General features: G+C 44.0%; 1 protein-coding gene across 2 annotated transcripts in view; it reads right to left on the bottom strand.

Moving 5' to 3' along the window:
- Nucleotides 1-3026: 3026 nt before the first annotated feature.
- HMGA2 (high mobility group AT-hook 2) overlaps nucleotides 3027-15040 on the bottom strand; it is a 115384-nt gene continuing 103370 nt past the window's right edge. For both annotated transcript variants that reach the window (XM_035344450.1, XM_035344448.1), the window contains one exon: nucleotides 3027-5774. Coding sequence is in view for 1 of the 2 variants with exons in the window: in XM_035344448.1 (XP_035200339.1) it covers nucleotides 5727-5774 (48 nt within the window). In the remaining variant the exon portion in view is untranslated. The remainder of the gene's footprint in view (nucleotides 5775-15040) is intronic.

Genomic DNA, 15040 nt, shown 5'->3' with positions numbered 1-15040 from the left:
TGCTGCAGGTTTGAGGCACAACCATCTGCAGCCTTGTTGGGAGTGCAAATAGTTGGATTGCTTCCTACTTAAAATGATACCACATTGGACTGTTATCTTCAGGCTAATTGTAATTGCATTCATGCATCTTCAGAAGATGTTCATTGCGGGAAGATTCCTTCTTTTTCTTGAAAGCTGGAACAAGTGCACTGGATGTCTGGGGCAATAATAGCCAGCCCTTAGCAAAGGTGGGGGGAAAAGCATGAAATCATAGGTGGGAAGGAAAGAAATAAAAAAGTACCCAGTAGCCCAGAGGTTGTTTAGGTGGCAAAAGGAAAACAAAGGTGTGAAGAAAACAAGTTAAACCTTGCTATCACATGGAGGTGAATCAGCCTGGAGGGTAAGAGTGACAGCAGTGCTCATCCCACTGACTAAAGCTGTGAGGGCAGTCGGAGCAGCAGCTCCACCGGAGCAGGAGCCACACAAGAGATGCCATGGAACAAGGTGGAGGGCATGTTCAGCCTGTGCCTGTGAGGCAGCTGGGGTGGGAAGGAGTAAAGTACCCCTGCCACTCGTGTCTCCTAGCAAGGCACACAGCCCACGGGTCGAGAGCCAGTCAGGGGCACAGCACCAACCCACACTGTTAACCATGCTGGCTATGAAACATCCAGGCAGAGAGGATGCCAATATTTTTCAGATAATATATATAATACACAGTGGAAAGCATTGGTTCAACTGAGCAAGTAGATGTAATGAAGTTTCAATCGGTGTTTTCTCTGAATCAGGAAAGCATAGAGCAATTGGACCTTCATTTGTACTAAAGGCTGTATGCTTAATCCTCTGTATGTTTGAAAAATAATGTGGTAAGGAAGATGGTGGGAGATTAAGGAGGATGAATTCTCTGAGAGAAATTCTGCATCCAAGTATGCAAAGGTGTCAGGGTGGGAAACATTACTTCCTTTGGGCTCCAGGTGAAGCTTGATGTGTGACAAATATGACTCCTGTCTTGTGATCGGGGGAACACGTTGTAGCCATTGTGTTGGATCCTGTCTCTAATGACAACCGGAGCAGATGTTTTGGTTTAAAATAAAGCTATGGACAATTAAATTGCTGTGCAAGGCACTGGCAGCACCAGCTTTCAGTAATTCCCTGTCTCTGTGTGACTGTGATATGATGGGAGTGGAAAGCTAAAGCAGAAACTTAATATGACCCTTGCCACAGGCGTTTTGGATAGAGCGGCCTTGGATGCTAGACAAACACAGGCCTCAATCCAGCAGGAGCCAATTGGTTTTATACATACAAATAGTCCCACTGTGGCATAAAAGTGTGCAAAAGTTTATTGGAAGATGCCCTGAGAAGGGAAGTGGGAGTGAAGCAAACTAGAGGAATGATTAATAAGTAGAGGGGAGTTGAGTGCAGGGTAGCAGAAGTTCAGCCACTTGGCTGATCCGTCAGGTGGGCGGGTTACAGCTGGAGCATCACATCAGATAAAATAACAGGAAGAGCTAAGCGATGGCAAGCCCAGGGAAGAAGACCACCAGGAAGACTGAGAGGTGGAATGATACTTTCCTACCACCGAGCTGGGTGAGAAAGGAAAGGAGAAGAGGATACATAACACGAGGAATGCAATTACTCACATCTCTGACTCAGGACTGAATGTGTGTTACTACTTAACACACATTTTGTGATTGGATTTTGGCTATTTTACGAGTAACCAAGTCCAAAGGGAACATGCCATAAAGCCCTTGGGAGAGCAGAGGTTACTAGGCCGAAACAGATTAGGTGGATAGTTTGCAAATGAGTGAACACAAGGAATGTGTAAAACTAAATATCTGAGGAGTTAAAAACCGAACAACCACCTTAGGTGACAGGAGCATGGTTGCAAATATGAATGAATGGACATGCACCACAATCTCTAAATCTCACTGTAAGAGGCCATGGGACCATGTAAGATCAAATGAAGTGGGGAAACCAGAAGAAACCATCACAACCCACCTGCAACACCTTTGGCGTCTAAGTTTTAGTGTAGTTTTCTGAGCATCTAAGCTGTGTCCCAGGCAACACCCAGCCACATCCCTGTACCAACTGATCTGAGTACTCAAGTGTCTCCTTCCCACCTGGACTATCAGGGATGTGGAAAACAGGCATTTAAGTGCACTGAGAAGCCCTGCTGCTCTGATACTGCTCACTGTTTGTGCTAGCTCAGATGGTGAAGCACTTCCCCAAAGCCCCAGAGAAGAAGGTTAAGGATTTAGGCTCATCTGCCATCTGCAGCAGCTCTCAGCCTAAGGACCTGCCTAAGGGTGAGGTCAGGCTTCATGCCACCTCCTCACATACCCACCACAGGCAGGTCCGGGGCCAGGTAACAAAACCCACTTCAGCTTCACCCGTGCTGTGATGCTTCCATCTGGCTGGTGATATTTCTGCTCCCTGTGCATGGCGAGCCCTGTGCTGGAACAGGGAACGGCTTCTCCTTGAGGGGACACTTGTAACATGTCCCCCTGCTGAGCGCCCACCCTGGGGGCCCCTGACAGCAAATGCTCTTCTCAAACACGTGCCTACGGTCCTGGGACAAAGAAGACTACTTGTATGCAAAGCTTTTACAAATTTGGTCACTGTGACCAAACTTTATTACTCATTTTATGGAACTGTGACAAAAGTCTAAGAATCAAACAACATGGGGATCACAGAGGCTATGATGTTTATTGTGCTGAACAGACTGTGATAATCCATTAAAGGAACATTTTCAACAAGCAAGCGATTCAAAGTACAATTGTAGACAGCAACTCTACACAAAGAACAAAGCGAGAAGTTAGAAGACACTCAAAAGGAAAAGTAAACTGTAGTTAAACATCTTGAAGCGTTTTTTTCTTTTTCCTGCAAACACACCTCTCTTGCAGAAATGGTAGAAGAGTTAAATGTCCAGTCTTAGTTAGCAGTGACCAATGACAGCAAAGAACAGTCGTATAAAATTTATCTCCCACAAAAATAAACTATATATATAAAAAATTTTATGATGTTCTCACTGATTCAATGGCCACATGCAATTTTTCAGTCTGAAAAAATGAGGTATAGTAGGCCCTAAGAGGTAGTAATGTGTTTTGATTGTACTACAATATATAGAAAATACAAGATTCAGTTCATCAGAGTGGTAAGTCTCTCGGAGGTTGAAGTGTGACACACACAGAGCGATTATTTCTGTGTCATCCGCTGAATACTGTGGTTTCAAAAAAAGGCAAAAAATAAAAAATAAAAAGGGATTTGCTAAGGCTTGATTCAACGCCCTTTGAAGTCAGCAGAATTCCTTCTACTGACTTCAAGTGATGCTGGATTTGGCCTGCTAGAGCTACTGCATAGCTGGGATTATTTCCCATTCACTTAATATCAACATGTCTCATTTTTAACACTCCGATCAGCTCTTTCTCAGCGATCTCCGACAATGAACCCTCTGCAGTCTTTTGAGGAGGTCCGCAGTTCTTGACACTGCCTCTTGGAAGAAGCCAGCAAGTAGTTATCTTTAACTGCGTTTGGCTTGCTAATAAAGCCATACCAACAGACGCCTTCCTGAGAACCTACCCCTGGCCCAGTTATTAATACAATGTTACAAAGTACTGACTAGGAGAGGAAGAAGGAAAATTAAACAGAAAGAGAGAAAATGAAATAGGAAAAGAGAAAGAGGAAAAAAGGGGGAAAAAATAGAGTGAGAGAGAGGAGAATAAAAAACCTCTACATAAGAAGCATTTAAAATAAATCTGGCTGAAACATATTACAAAATCACATTTGTGTAAAATACATGAAAATACTTGTCAAGTATTTTCTTACAATCTACTAATTATTTTTTTAAACACATATTCGTGATTGCATTATGCAAAAGCTGAGCTTGTTGCTTCCCACCTACAAAGCTTCAAGTTTCTTTGAAGGTTTTTTTTTTGTTCATTTTTTTTTTTTTTAATACGAAAGTAATTTAAAATGTGTTCATTTTCCACAAGTTATTTTACAAAAATAGTTTTGAATTAGGGATTAGTTGCAGTCCTAACTGTTTCAAACGTCTCAAAACTAATGCTGAAAGTAACAAGTTCATTCCATTTAAAGTCTGGAGGTAGGTCTTTGTCAATCAATTAGTCCATTTCTTTAAACAATTCATTTGAGGTACAAACTTGGACAGTAATATTTAAACATTACAGCTAAATTTTTTTTTCTGTCATGTAGTGTCATTGAAGAAAATTATCCTTACAAACCTATCAGCAATTCAGTACAAAAATATATTCAAGTTAACAGTACATTACACAGAAGTCTAGCAGAGAATAGGGTAAGTATATTAAAAAAAAAAAAAAAAAAGGAGAAAGAAAAATACATAGTCATGCTGAAACACAATAAAGATATTGCTTCCTTAACTGCAATTAAGAGTTGAAGTAGAAATAAGGGGAAAATGCAGATACTCGTGATTATCTACCCAGTAAAAATTTCCTGCATTGAATGTGTATAGCAGCATGTATTTATCAGTCTGTTGAGTTAATTGTAAAAATCAGAGGTAGTATTGAATAGTGGGGTAATATTGCATCTGTTGCTAAAAGTGCTGCTTTGAATGAAAAGATGGAGAAACGCCACCGGCACAGAGGTGCTCAGTGAACCATCCTATGTCAAAATACATTGCTTAAAGCAATACACAAGCTTAGCTGAGGTACATGGTGTTGGTTCTTACATCATGACTGATGAGTAATGAGAAGAGATTCGTTTTGTTTGAAACCTGGTGCGGGGTGAGTGAAATTAGTTGAAACTACTAAAACATCTGGATTATTGTTCAGACAAATTCAGTATTAATTTCAAGGTACCTTTCTATATGTTTTAAAACACTTTTCTTGATAAAGACTTAGTCATTAATGGCTTAAGTGTTTGGTGCCAGTCATTTCTGTTTCCATAGAAAACGCCTGGCTCTACAGAGAGCCAACTCTGTCGGACTTCCTGTTGTCCAGAAGGTAAGGGCTCTTCGTTTTGTTTATTACTACTTCTGCTGATATGTTTGTATCTGTAACTATACAACGTATCTTTGTCTTTCTTCCCTTTTGCAAAATTAAAGTACCTTTTTCGTGTTGCTTTCTTTCTTCTGATTACCAGCTGAATGAAGTGAGAGATCAGCTTTCATTTTTTTTTCCTGAAATAACAGTAAGTCTTAAAAAAAAAATAAATCAAGTACAAGTCTACAAGAAGGTTACCAAAAAAAAAAAAAAAAAAAAAAAAAAAGTAGTATCTATCCCTTATCTTTGGTGTTCTAAAACAGGGAGTTCACTAAGTAGGGAGTGGGTTGCTGGAAGTGTTGCAAGGCCTAGTGTTACACACCAAGCCTTTCCTATTTCAATGCCCATTATAATTAATATGTTACAAGTTTCTTGTTTATATGCAGTGCAGTGAATGACTTAAACCTGATTTGGAGCTCTTCTTGACCCAGTCACCCTTACTTAGCAGCTCAAACAAACTATTAGTAGGTTAAGAAAAAAGAAATCAGTAATTAAAAGTTGCATCGTTAATCTGTGTCCCCATTGTGTTACAGCAGTTTTTCACTAAACCTGGGACTGTGAAGGGATTACAAAGAAGATGATTAGTCAAATCCTTTTTAAGGTCATGCGATTTTTTTTCCCCCAGGCAAAAGTGGAAAGACCATGGCAATAGAAAATAAGTGGTCAAGGCAGTGTCTTCTCCCTTCAAAAGACCCAACTGCTGATGAGGTAGAAATTGCATGGTGCGGTATCCTAGTCTTCCTCTGCAGATTCTTGTGAGGACGTTTCTTCAGTCTCTTCCTAGAACATATAAAAAGGAAAAATAAATACATGGTGCCCACGGGTCTTAGGCTGTCACCTCCTCCTTCTCTCACGCAGCTGGCAATTGCATCCTGAGCTAACAAAACACCCTTTATAGCTGCTATGACAACTCAAGAAGCCACTTTGGGAAAGAGGGGAAGGTCCCCCAGTCCTTATCACACTGCCTTGCTTTGCTGGGCTCTCCTCCTACCCCAGGGGGTGCCAAGAAAAAGAAAGCCCTGTCGTGCTCTGTCATGGGCCTCCTATGGGCAGCCAGGAACTGGAAAGCATTTTGATCAGGTATCCAGTGTTAAGTGAGTGCTCTGGGAAGCCTTCTCCTCCTCATCAGCTGTTGGTCTCTGCCCCGGTGCTGCCCTCATGCTTGCCTTCAGCAGACCTGACTGAACACAGCGCTCTTACGCTGCTTATTTAACCAATGTGCTGTGCCTTTCAGGACACGGGCGGTAAACCTGGGGTAATAAACATTTCTGATAAAAGGGGCTGTGAGTGAAAGGTTGTTTTTTATCAAATCCTGCACATCATCACCTAAGCCAGCACGTGAAAAAGATCTAGGAAGAATAGGAATTTACCCCCTCAGCCAACTGAGACCTTTTAAGAATGACCAGCTTAAAACAGCTTATAACAGTCTTCATACTTTAATAGATTTGATTTTCCACATGGCTTCATTTTGTCTGGGTGGCTAACTGACACAATTTATAACTCTCTTCCTTTCCCAGGCCACTACAGTACACCATTCAGCAGAGCATGCCTTCAAGCTTGTCTGCATTATATGGCCAAACTTCCATTCATTAGTGTTTGAAACACCTCAGCTGTGAAGGGCTCCTAAATGCTACCATGTGTGACACTGCTGCAGAAGAGCGGCATCAAGAAAAAACACACAGCTTTAATCATAGGCCACTGCTCGCTGCAATCCCCTTTCAAAAGGCTTCAGCCCCCCCACAAGAAAAGAGTGAAAAAAAAAAAAGCTGTAAATCCAGGGAATAAACATAAGTATAAATGAATGGATGACAGCTTAAAAAATATAACCATAGCGGCATCAAGCCATGAGATTTCACACTGGTTTTGTTTAGTCTGCTTTGGGTTATGTGGGAAATGTGAAAAGCATGAAGCAAATGCTCCCCCCTCTGCCTTCAGACCCCTGCCCCCTGCTAAAGCCAGGCCCCAGCCGGTTAAGCCAGGAGGTTTATACCTCTTGACTAGGAAGCAGGCCATGACCCCGGGATACTCTCTCGAGCACCAGGCACAAAGAAAGATGTAGCATGATCAAAGCTGTGGATGGAAGAAAGAGAGCAAAGTCAAGTGTCAGCTGCCCTCTGACCTTGACTTTTCAATTAATATTTAAATTCCAGAAGATACCAATCTATCATGCAGATAAACAATTTCTTCCTCACAACAAGTCATTTCCACTCATAGCATGGTTATATTTGGAGTGCTGCTGTGAAAATGATCCCTGTCTCACGAAGCCATTAAGTGAATTTCGCTCCATCCCTCGCAGCGCCTGGGGGACGGGCACTCACACTCCGTCTAATCCTGTTATCATGTAGTGCCTTTTCCCGGCTTATCTTCCTCGCAGGATGGGACTGTGGCTGTTACATCTCGGACAAGAAGAAAAATGATATCTACACACACCTAATGAAGAGCTAATTTGGGCTGTGTGTGGGGAGACAATAATATGAGAGCAAAATATGATGGTTTGTGTCTTGGAAATTCAGAGCTGAGGATGACCATCCAAAACAACACCTTTGCCTCCAAGTATTTCAGTTAAAAATACAACTGTGGGTTCCATGCTCTTAACATAACATTATAACATGTTATAACATTTGGCTAATGGCATTTGATCATGATCACATGCCTAATTCCTTACAGCAATGTGGTCAGCCCCGACTGTGGGACACATCAAGTTGTCCACAAAGACCACACAGCACGCACTTGCGCAGCTCACTTTGATTTACACCTGGCTTGTCAGGACAGCACTGAAACCTGATTGACTCACTTCCCAAGAACATGGACTTCACAGCGTTACATGGACAGGGGACAGGAATATATGTAGATGGACATATTTCTAAGCCCAGACAGAGAATTACGTTTAGTTAGAGAGTTGCCCACTCTAGTGATTTTTACTGTGGATCTCACAGCATTTTTTCCTTGTAGCCTCTGCTGCTGTGACCAAGAAAATGATTGAGAAGCTCATCCTTCATCTATCTATATATGCACATGTATTAATTTAACAAAGGATACATATCTGCAAACGTGCACACTTACAATAACTGGAAGGATGAGAAACCAAAAAGAAAGCTAAAACTGCCACAATATTTAAATAATAAACTGATTATTAATAATACTTGAGACTGGCAGCTCTGCCTTTCAAATTCACATCAGTCTTGGGTAAGACTTTTCTCATGAAAAAAAAGCTGGCAAAGAGATCAGATTGTTGTGCAGCAAAAAGAAAACTTTTCTTCATTAAGTTCATTCCTTGCAAAAGCCTAAGATAGCTCAGTTACAGACGGGCGGTTTTAAGCCAACCTATCATGTAAGTCCCTTGTCAAGACACAGATGGAGACATGATTGCTGCTCTGAAGTGCTTACAATTCAAACAAAGGGATAATACAAATCAGACATATATGCATGGAGGGACCCAAAGGAAGGAGTGAGTTCTGAAAGAGAAAATGCAGATGTGTGACAGGAACAGAGCTGGATTTTTTGCACTGGATAAAAAAAAAAAAAAAAAGTTTACAAATATCAGAAGGTTGTGCAGCTGTGATCCCCCGCCCAGCCTTTGCCTGCACAGCACTCACACCCACCTCTCCCCAAAAGATGGAGGGGGGAAGGTGCTTTGGAAACTCTGTGTGCCCCTTACAAGTTGCAGACCAGCTCTGCACTGGGGCAGTGCAGCCAGAGACCCCCTGGAGTGCTCTACATGGGACATCAGGGCTTCGGGCACCTCAGCGGAAGGATGCTCCACCGTCATGGAGCACCCTCCAGGGACTCACAAGTCCTCGCAGCCCCACTCAATGTTGGTGGCATTGCCATGTATCATAGTAAAAGGAGGAACTTGGGCTGGAGTGAAATACTTTGTAACTCCAGATGTGCTTCCGATCAAGCTGAAGAAAAGGGCAAAAACCGAGGAGCAAAGCACAGTCATTAGAGCAGACGTTAGAAATCCAAGTCACTCAGTCGCAGCGTGATAGCCATACAGAGCATAAATTCAGAAACACCACCCCAGGAAGCGCTCGGGCAGGCAGCAGAGGTTTCACATTACAGGCAGCCTTAATTCAGGTTGTTCTCACTTTTTAGGTGCGTTCACTGCAGTTGTGGAGACAGAATGGTGACATGTGTTAATTGAGCGTAAACGTCCCTCGACCCAGTTTTGCCTTGAACAGCTACTCCCCTGGTTGCTTTCTGCTGCAGCAAGCTGGCGAGAGGCTGGGGTAGCAGGCTGCGAAGGGAAACCTGAGAATGCTTCAAACTGACCAGATGGGGTTCAGCTAGCAGGGAAGCCATGGCCAGAGCTCAGGGGGAACAGGACAAGCACAACGGGAAGGCTACATACTCTGATGCCTAACTCCCAGCCACCAGGAGTGGCCACTTTGGGGTGAGCTCCCCACGCACCCATGTGCCCCACATACACACATCCTCTGCAGCTGGCTGACAGCACACTGCAGAGGCAGTTTTACTTGGCATGTCCTGCCCCTGGCATGTTTACCTTAAGCTGCTGCAGGTCACAGCGTGATATTGTAGGACTGCGATCCAGCACCCTGAATTGCTATAACTAGCCAACCAAGCAGGGAGTGACAGGGGACCTGCTGTCTCTCCCCCTAAAAAAGAGCATTGGGAAGTCTTTCTCCAAAACTTGTATGTGCACAGATGTTTATAAGGTCTTTTCTTGAGGGGCATCTTTGGCACCTGGCTGGAAGATGTGCTCACTGGACTGGGACCTGCCCATGCTGCACCCTCACCTCTCCCTGATGTAGGGTCCCAGCAGGAGAGAAAGGACAGATGTGGGACCCAGATGCCTGAAGATGGGCACCTGACACCATTTTAGATGCCCTGTGTATCTTGTTTGGCACCCAGCAGCCAGAACAGAAGACTGCTGGGCTCCCATGTCATGCTCTGTGTGGATGTCTGTGATCCACCAGGACACCTGAAAGGGCACAGGACAGCAGTGTCCAGACAACTAAACACGCTAACCCTCTCCAGAGCCATGATGCTGTGTTTCTGCCTTCACAGGCTCTCCACTGGGAAAAAAGAAGCAAACAGGTAAATAGCAGGGATATGTGGAGGATATGCACCTCATTCATAAAGCTCAGTGGTGGCACCATCCATATGTAAATCACAGAGCCTTTCCATGTCAGTTATCTCTTGTTCCCAAGGGACTTCCTTCCCATGAGATCCTGTGCAGGTGACAGAGCGGATCTACCTCTGAGCGGAGGCCTCCATTTGGTGACCCACGTTTGGCTGGCACGTGTTATTTTGCTAGCAACACGGGCAGTGAGCAGCATCCTGGTGTCCTCAAGAACAGACAGGCTTAGCTCAGGCATTGCACATCCGTGTGTCTCTCTTTTTTGCTGGACCCCCTGAAGGTGGTCACAGCGAAAGCTGATGATGAGACAATTGTTCCTGTTTGACAACAGCATCTCCCCACCTGCAGAAGAGCAACTGTTTTGAATTTTTATAAGGATGTTTATTCTCTTCTAACTCCCTGGGACATAACTCCTTTACAGCTACTTCAAGGTTAATTGTCTGCCTCCAGAAACTCGCTGGCAATTCAGTTGGCAATTCATTTTTTTTCACCTTCTGCTCATGAATCTCTGAATGGCAGATTTTAAAAAAATAGAACCAATTTTGTGAGATGAACTGGAGGATCACAGTAATGGTACATATGGAGCCTCTGAATTTGTCAGAGCTTTTATTTTATAACAAAGTATTTGCTATTGGCACAGATTTTGCTGGCTGCTTTCTAAGCCCGAGAGGGTATGCCTGAATAGATATGTCAAAAAGAACTGCTGACAAGAGCAACTTGCAGACTGTGGACCATTGTCTGCTAACTTGTCTGAAATCCCCTGGCATGCAAGCTAATATTTTCAGAGGAGTCCCCGAAGCCAGTGCCTCCTATTGCAGTTGCAGAGGCCCGGGCTGTGCCCAGCGAAGACACAGTGTCATCCTGACTGCTCCACAGCCAACAAACTCCTTTAGAAATTCCCACAGAACTAATAGGCACTCAGAGTCAGTTTGCTTTGTGTGAAATTTAGGGTGGGATCTTTTGCTTCAAGCTGCTTCGCCCTCCGCAAAGCGTGCTGGCAGGAGCTGGAGCTCCTGCTCCGAGGCCATCAGTCACCACACAGCCCTGCCGAGCCCATGACAGCAGTCACTCAGCAGTGAAGCAAAGTTAAATTCAAGAACCTGGATCCAGAGCTCAAATTGTTACAGGTATTTACTGCACGCATCAAAAGAAAAGGATTTATTAGGGCAGAAGAGACCACCATCACCACGTATGAGTCAACCAGCCTGCAAGCAAGCAATTTCTGTGTACTGTCACTGCTATCATGCAAGGGAGAGATCAACTTCTCCAGCCTGGTGGTTAAAAACACAGTTGAAAACTCTGACACACTGGTTCTGCATTTGACACAACACAGACATTGACTACGGCATGGGACAGCTCTGAGGACAGCAAACAGGCAGGTCTCGCCAAGGAAGCAAAACTCTTGGTATTTTGATGACTTTAAAGATAAAGAGAGAGACAAATGGAGAGGTGGCAGCTGATGGGGCAGTTGGGGATTGACATTTAAGGTCTGGAACACAACATTTTTACTTTCAACGTCTAAGTCACTATGGACTTAGCATCTGATGGTCCACCTTGTCACTTATTGGCCTTCAAAAGACTGCAGACAGCCATAGCAGGAATCCAGTGTTGGAATACCAACAAGTAGTTTTACTGAGCTGCTGTTTAACTTTGTTAATGCCTGTGTACCTACTGGTGGGCACATGCAGAGCTGCCTAACACTCTTGGGAGCAGTCTAAGAGCTGGCAAGCATCTTAAAGCATCATTTCAACTTGGAGATGTTCTCAAAGGTTCCACAGTCAGGAAGAGAGAGAATAATGCTCCTTTGTGATTGTGCATGTATGCAATAGTACTGGTTTGGAAACTCACATGCAGGCTTGTTTTGAAATCCCCATGCTCTCTGATTTGAACCAGATACTTCAAGCTGGGTTTTCTACCTCCTATGAAGATGCCTACCTGCCCAGCTGTTGTATATGGAGGATGCATCTTCTGTCTGTTGAAGTCACTCCACTTTTACATAAATCACCAAATATTGTGAGGGATGGAAATGCAGCAGAGAAAACAAAGCAAAATACCAAGGTTGTTCTGCAGGTGATCAGCCTGTGGCTTTTCAAATGCACAAGACTTACTAAGTAAATTGAAGGTGTCCTCTCCCTTCACTGCTGGAACAATCCTGCTTTACTAGCAAAAAGGCTGCTCATGGGGATTACTGGATAATCCACATCCCCAGCTGCTGGAGGAAGTGTACTCTAGCTGGGGCAGCTGGAATGAAGTTGCTGGGGCTGCCCTGGGACTCGGATGCTGTCAAGCTGAGAATCACTACCAACAACATGTTCCAGACCAACAGCAGTGGCAGAGGTCAGAGACAGCTATCATCCATGAGCACCCATAAACCACTCCTACAGATCACTTTCCTCTACTGGTAGAAATGTCTTTAAGGGTTTGGCCAAGTTGTGGTCCTTAAGTCACAGGTTCGGGTAACAGAAGGGGGCCAGGAGCATCCCTTCTGGACAGGCCATTCCTCTCTATGTTATAACAGCCTTCTTCCCTTTAGATTAAGGGGGATACAAAAATATTTCTCTATCTCCTAGCTTATCTGCCAGTAAGAAAACTGTTTGATATAATGGAGTGATAATGACTCTCACTGGTTACCTTGAGAGAAAGGGCTTATCTGACACAGAATTTGTAATCCAGGAGGGCTGAGATCTTCCAGAGACATGAATTAGGCTGGTCTGCGTTTAGATACCCTGAAAAATTCCTACTTTAGGCTCTGCCTCTCAATGTCTCCTACAGATGGGCATAAATGAACCCCCGTTTCAGGTGCCCAACTTTGCCATGGATTTTAGAGCAGCCCTGATGTTAACTCAGCAGTGAGGTTTCTGCAAAGCAGCAGGTCACTCAGTGCTAAAGCCGGCATTGTTGAAGCCTTTTGAAACTGAGACTCAGCTGTCTAAATTACGTCAGGCCAAATTTCTTAAACGCGTTTTGGCATCTGAGTACAGCAAATGCCTTTTTGACCTACGCAGGTCAAAACACTTTGAAAAAATCTGTTCCCCATGTGATTAAAAGGAGAGTGAAAATCTCCAGCAAAATCTCAGTGCTGGTCAGAAGAATTTTGCAGGAAGCACCATTTAAAGCCTGCAAAGCAGAGACCTAAGGCAAAAATGGTGCTTGGAGCAGTCATAGGTGCTGTTCAAACACTGACAGAGACATATTTTGTCTTGGAGAGCTTCAACCCCACAAGATGTAAACAGTTCCAGTGGGAAGGAAATAAAATATTACAGAAAAGAAGGCAGCGATGCCATTAGAAACAAGTACAACTGAGCTGGACCAACCCCAACCCTTGAGAAGCTGCTCTTACAAACCTCTTGTGGAGGCTGTAAACTGGAGGAGTGGTAAACTGCTCTGCATTCACACAGGACACCACACTCCAGAGCCAAAAATCTAGACTGGAGCATAAGGCAAGAAGAGGCTATAATAATACCCTCTATTTACTAATATGTACGTCAACAATTACATGAAAGAGAAAAAAAAAATCCTTAGGCTTTTAGAATCCAATAAAACCCTGTGGGCCACTGCATAAGTTCTTCTTTTGTTGGCAGCGGAGATTGAAAAGCTCAGGAGGATACTGGAGCCTGTGTAGGCAAACCTGAATAAGCCTGCCTTCCTTTGGCAGCTTTGATAACTGTGTATGTTGCATTGGTAACTGTGTATATTTTGTGTTCAGTGATGGAGGAAGAACTACAGTGAAGGTCTGGCTCCTGGCATGGAGAAGACGTAGGGAGACGGACACCAGGACAGGCTTTGAAATGAGGGTCAAACCCACGTTGCTTACCTTTTGCTCCCCACTCTTATTTTACAACATGGAAAGGAGAATAAAGTAAGGCCTGTTAGATTTCTATTCTATTTTTTTTTTTCCCTCAAAATGACTGCTTGTTACAGACAGGAAGCAACTGCCAGAAGTTATTCACCTCCAATCCTTTATCACTTAAAAAAGCATTACAGCTCCGTTTACAGAGCCACTGGCAACTGCGGTTTGGGACCAGCTATCTATCCGTAATGATAAATAATAAAATAAAACGTCTTCCTTTTGAGTCCCAGCTGAGAGATTTTGCCAAGTGATCAAACTTGTCTGAGCCTTGGAGCAGCAGCTTTGAAGTAATAAGAAAGAGATTGAAAACCTGCAGCCAAGAGCCGCACACACCTCATTAGGGCCCAGCTATGCGGGAAGGCCAGGCAGCAGCTTCCCGGTCAAGCCTGCCTGCCCACTGGAGAGGGGCTGTGGGAGGGTAAGATAAAAGGGCCTTTCAAAGGGGAAGTGCGCCGGTGACATTTTTACGAGCACCGGGCCCGAAGGCTCCCGAACGAGCAGCTCGCGGCCCTGGCACGTAACCCGTAACCCATATCCCACCCCACGCCGGGGCCCGTGGGGAGCAGGGCCTGCAAGATGTGGCGGAGGAGGCCGCGGTGGCCACCAAGCTTTCTGAAGCTCCCCTGGTTTTCTCTTTGCATCTTTTCCAATTGCCAAAGAAAGAGTTCAACATAGGCGGCTCTACCTTCCCTAAGCCGTGCTCCGAAAAGCCCCCCAAATGAGAAACATATTTCAGGAAGATAGATAGCGAGGTTGGGCCCTCTCATTTGGTTCAGCAGAGTTCATGTGAGACTCTGTGGTATAATTCAGCTAAATGATTTTTTTTCTTAAAAAAAAAAAAATGAAAAGAAAAAACACTAAAGCTTAACAGACTTGTAAAATGCTTTTAAAAATGTCTGAAGAGTTTAATCATAGATCTTACCACACAGACACTGGTGAGGCTGTGTGCTGGCAGTAAAGCAGAGTATTTAACTTTGAGAGCTGAAGTTCTGGGTTTAATTTTCAGTTTCAGACTAAACAGCAGGTCTGCAGCGAAAGGCACGGCGACGACTCCTGAGCAAAATGGGGTAATGGGAATGCTTTTCTTGCAAACTT

Source organism: Oxyura jamaicensis, chromosome 1 (assembly GCF_011077185.1).
Source record: "Oxyura jamaicensis isolate SHBP4307 breed ruddy duck chromosome 1, BPBGC_Ojam_1.0, whole genome shotgun sequence".
Classification (NCBI taxonomy): domain Eukaryota; kingdom Metazoa; phylum Chordata; class Aves; order Anseriformes; family Anatidae; genus Oxyura; species Oxyura jamaicensis.
This window is presented reverse-complemented; position numbering and strand designations above follow the sequence as displayed.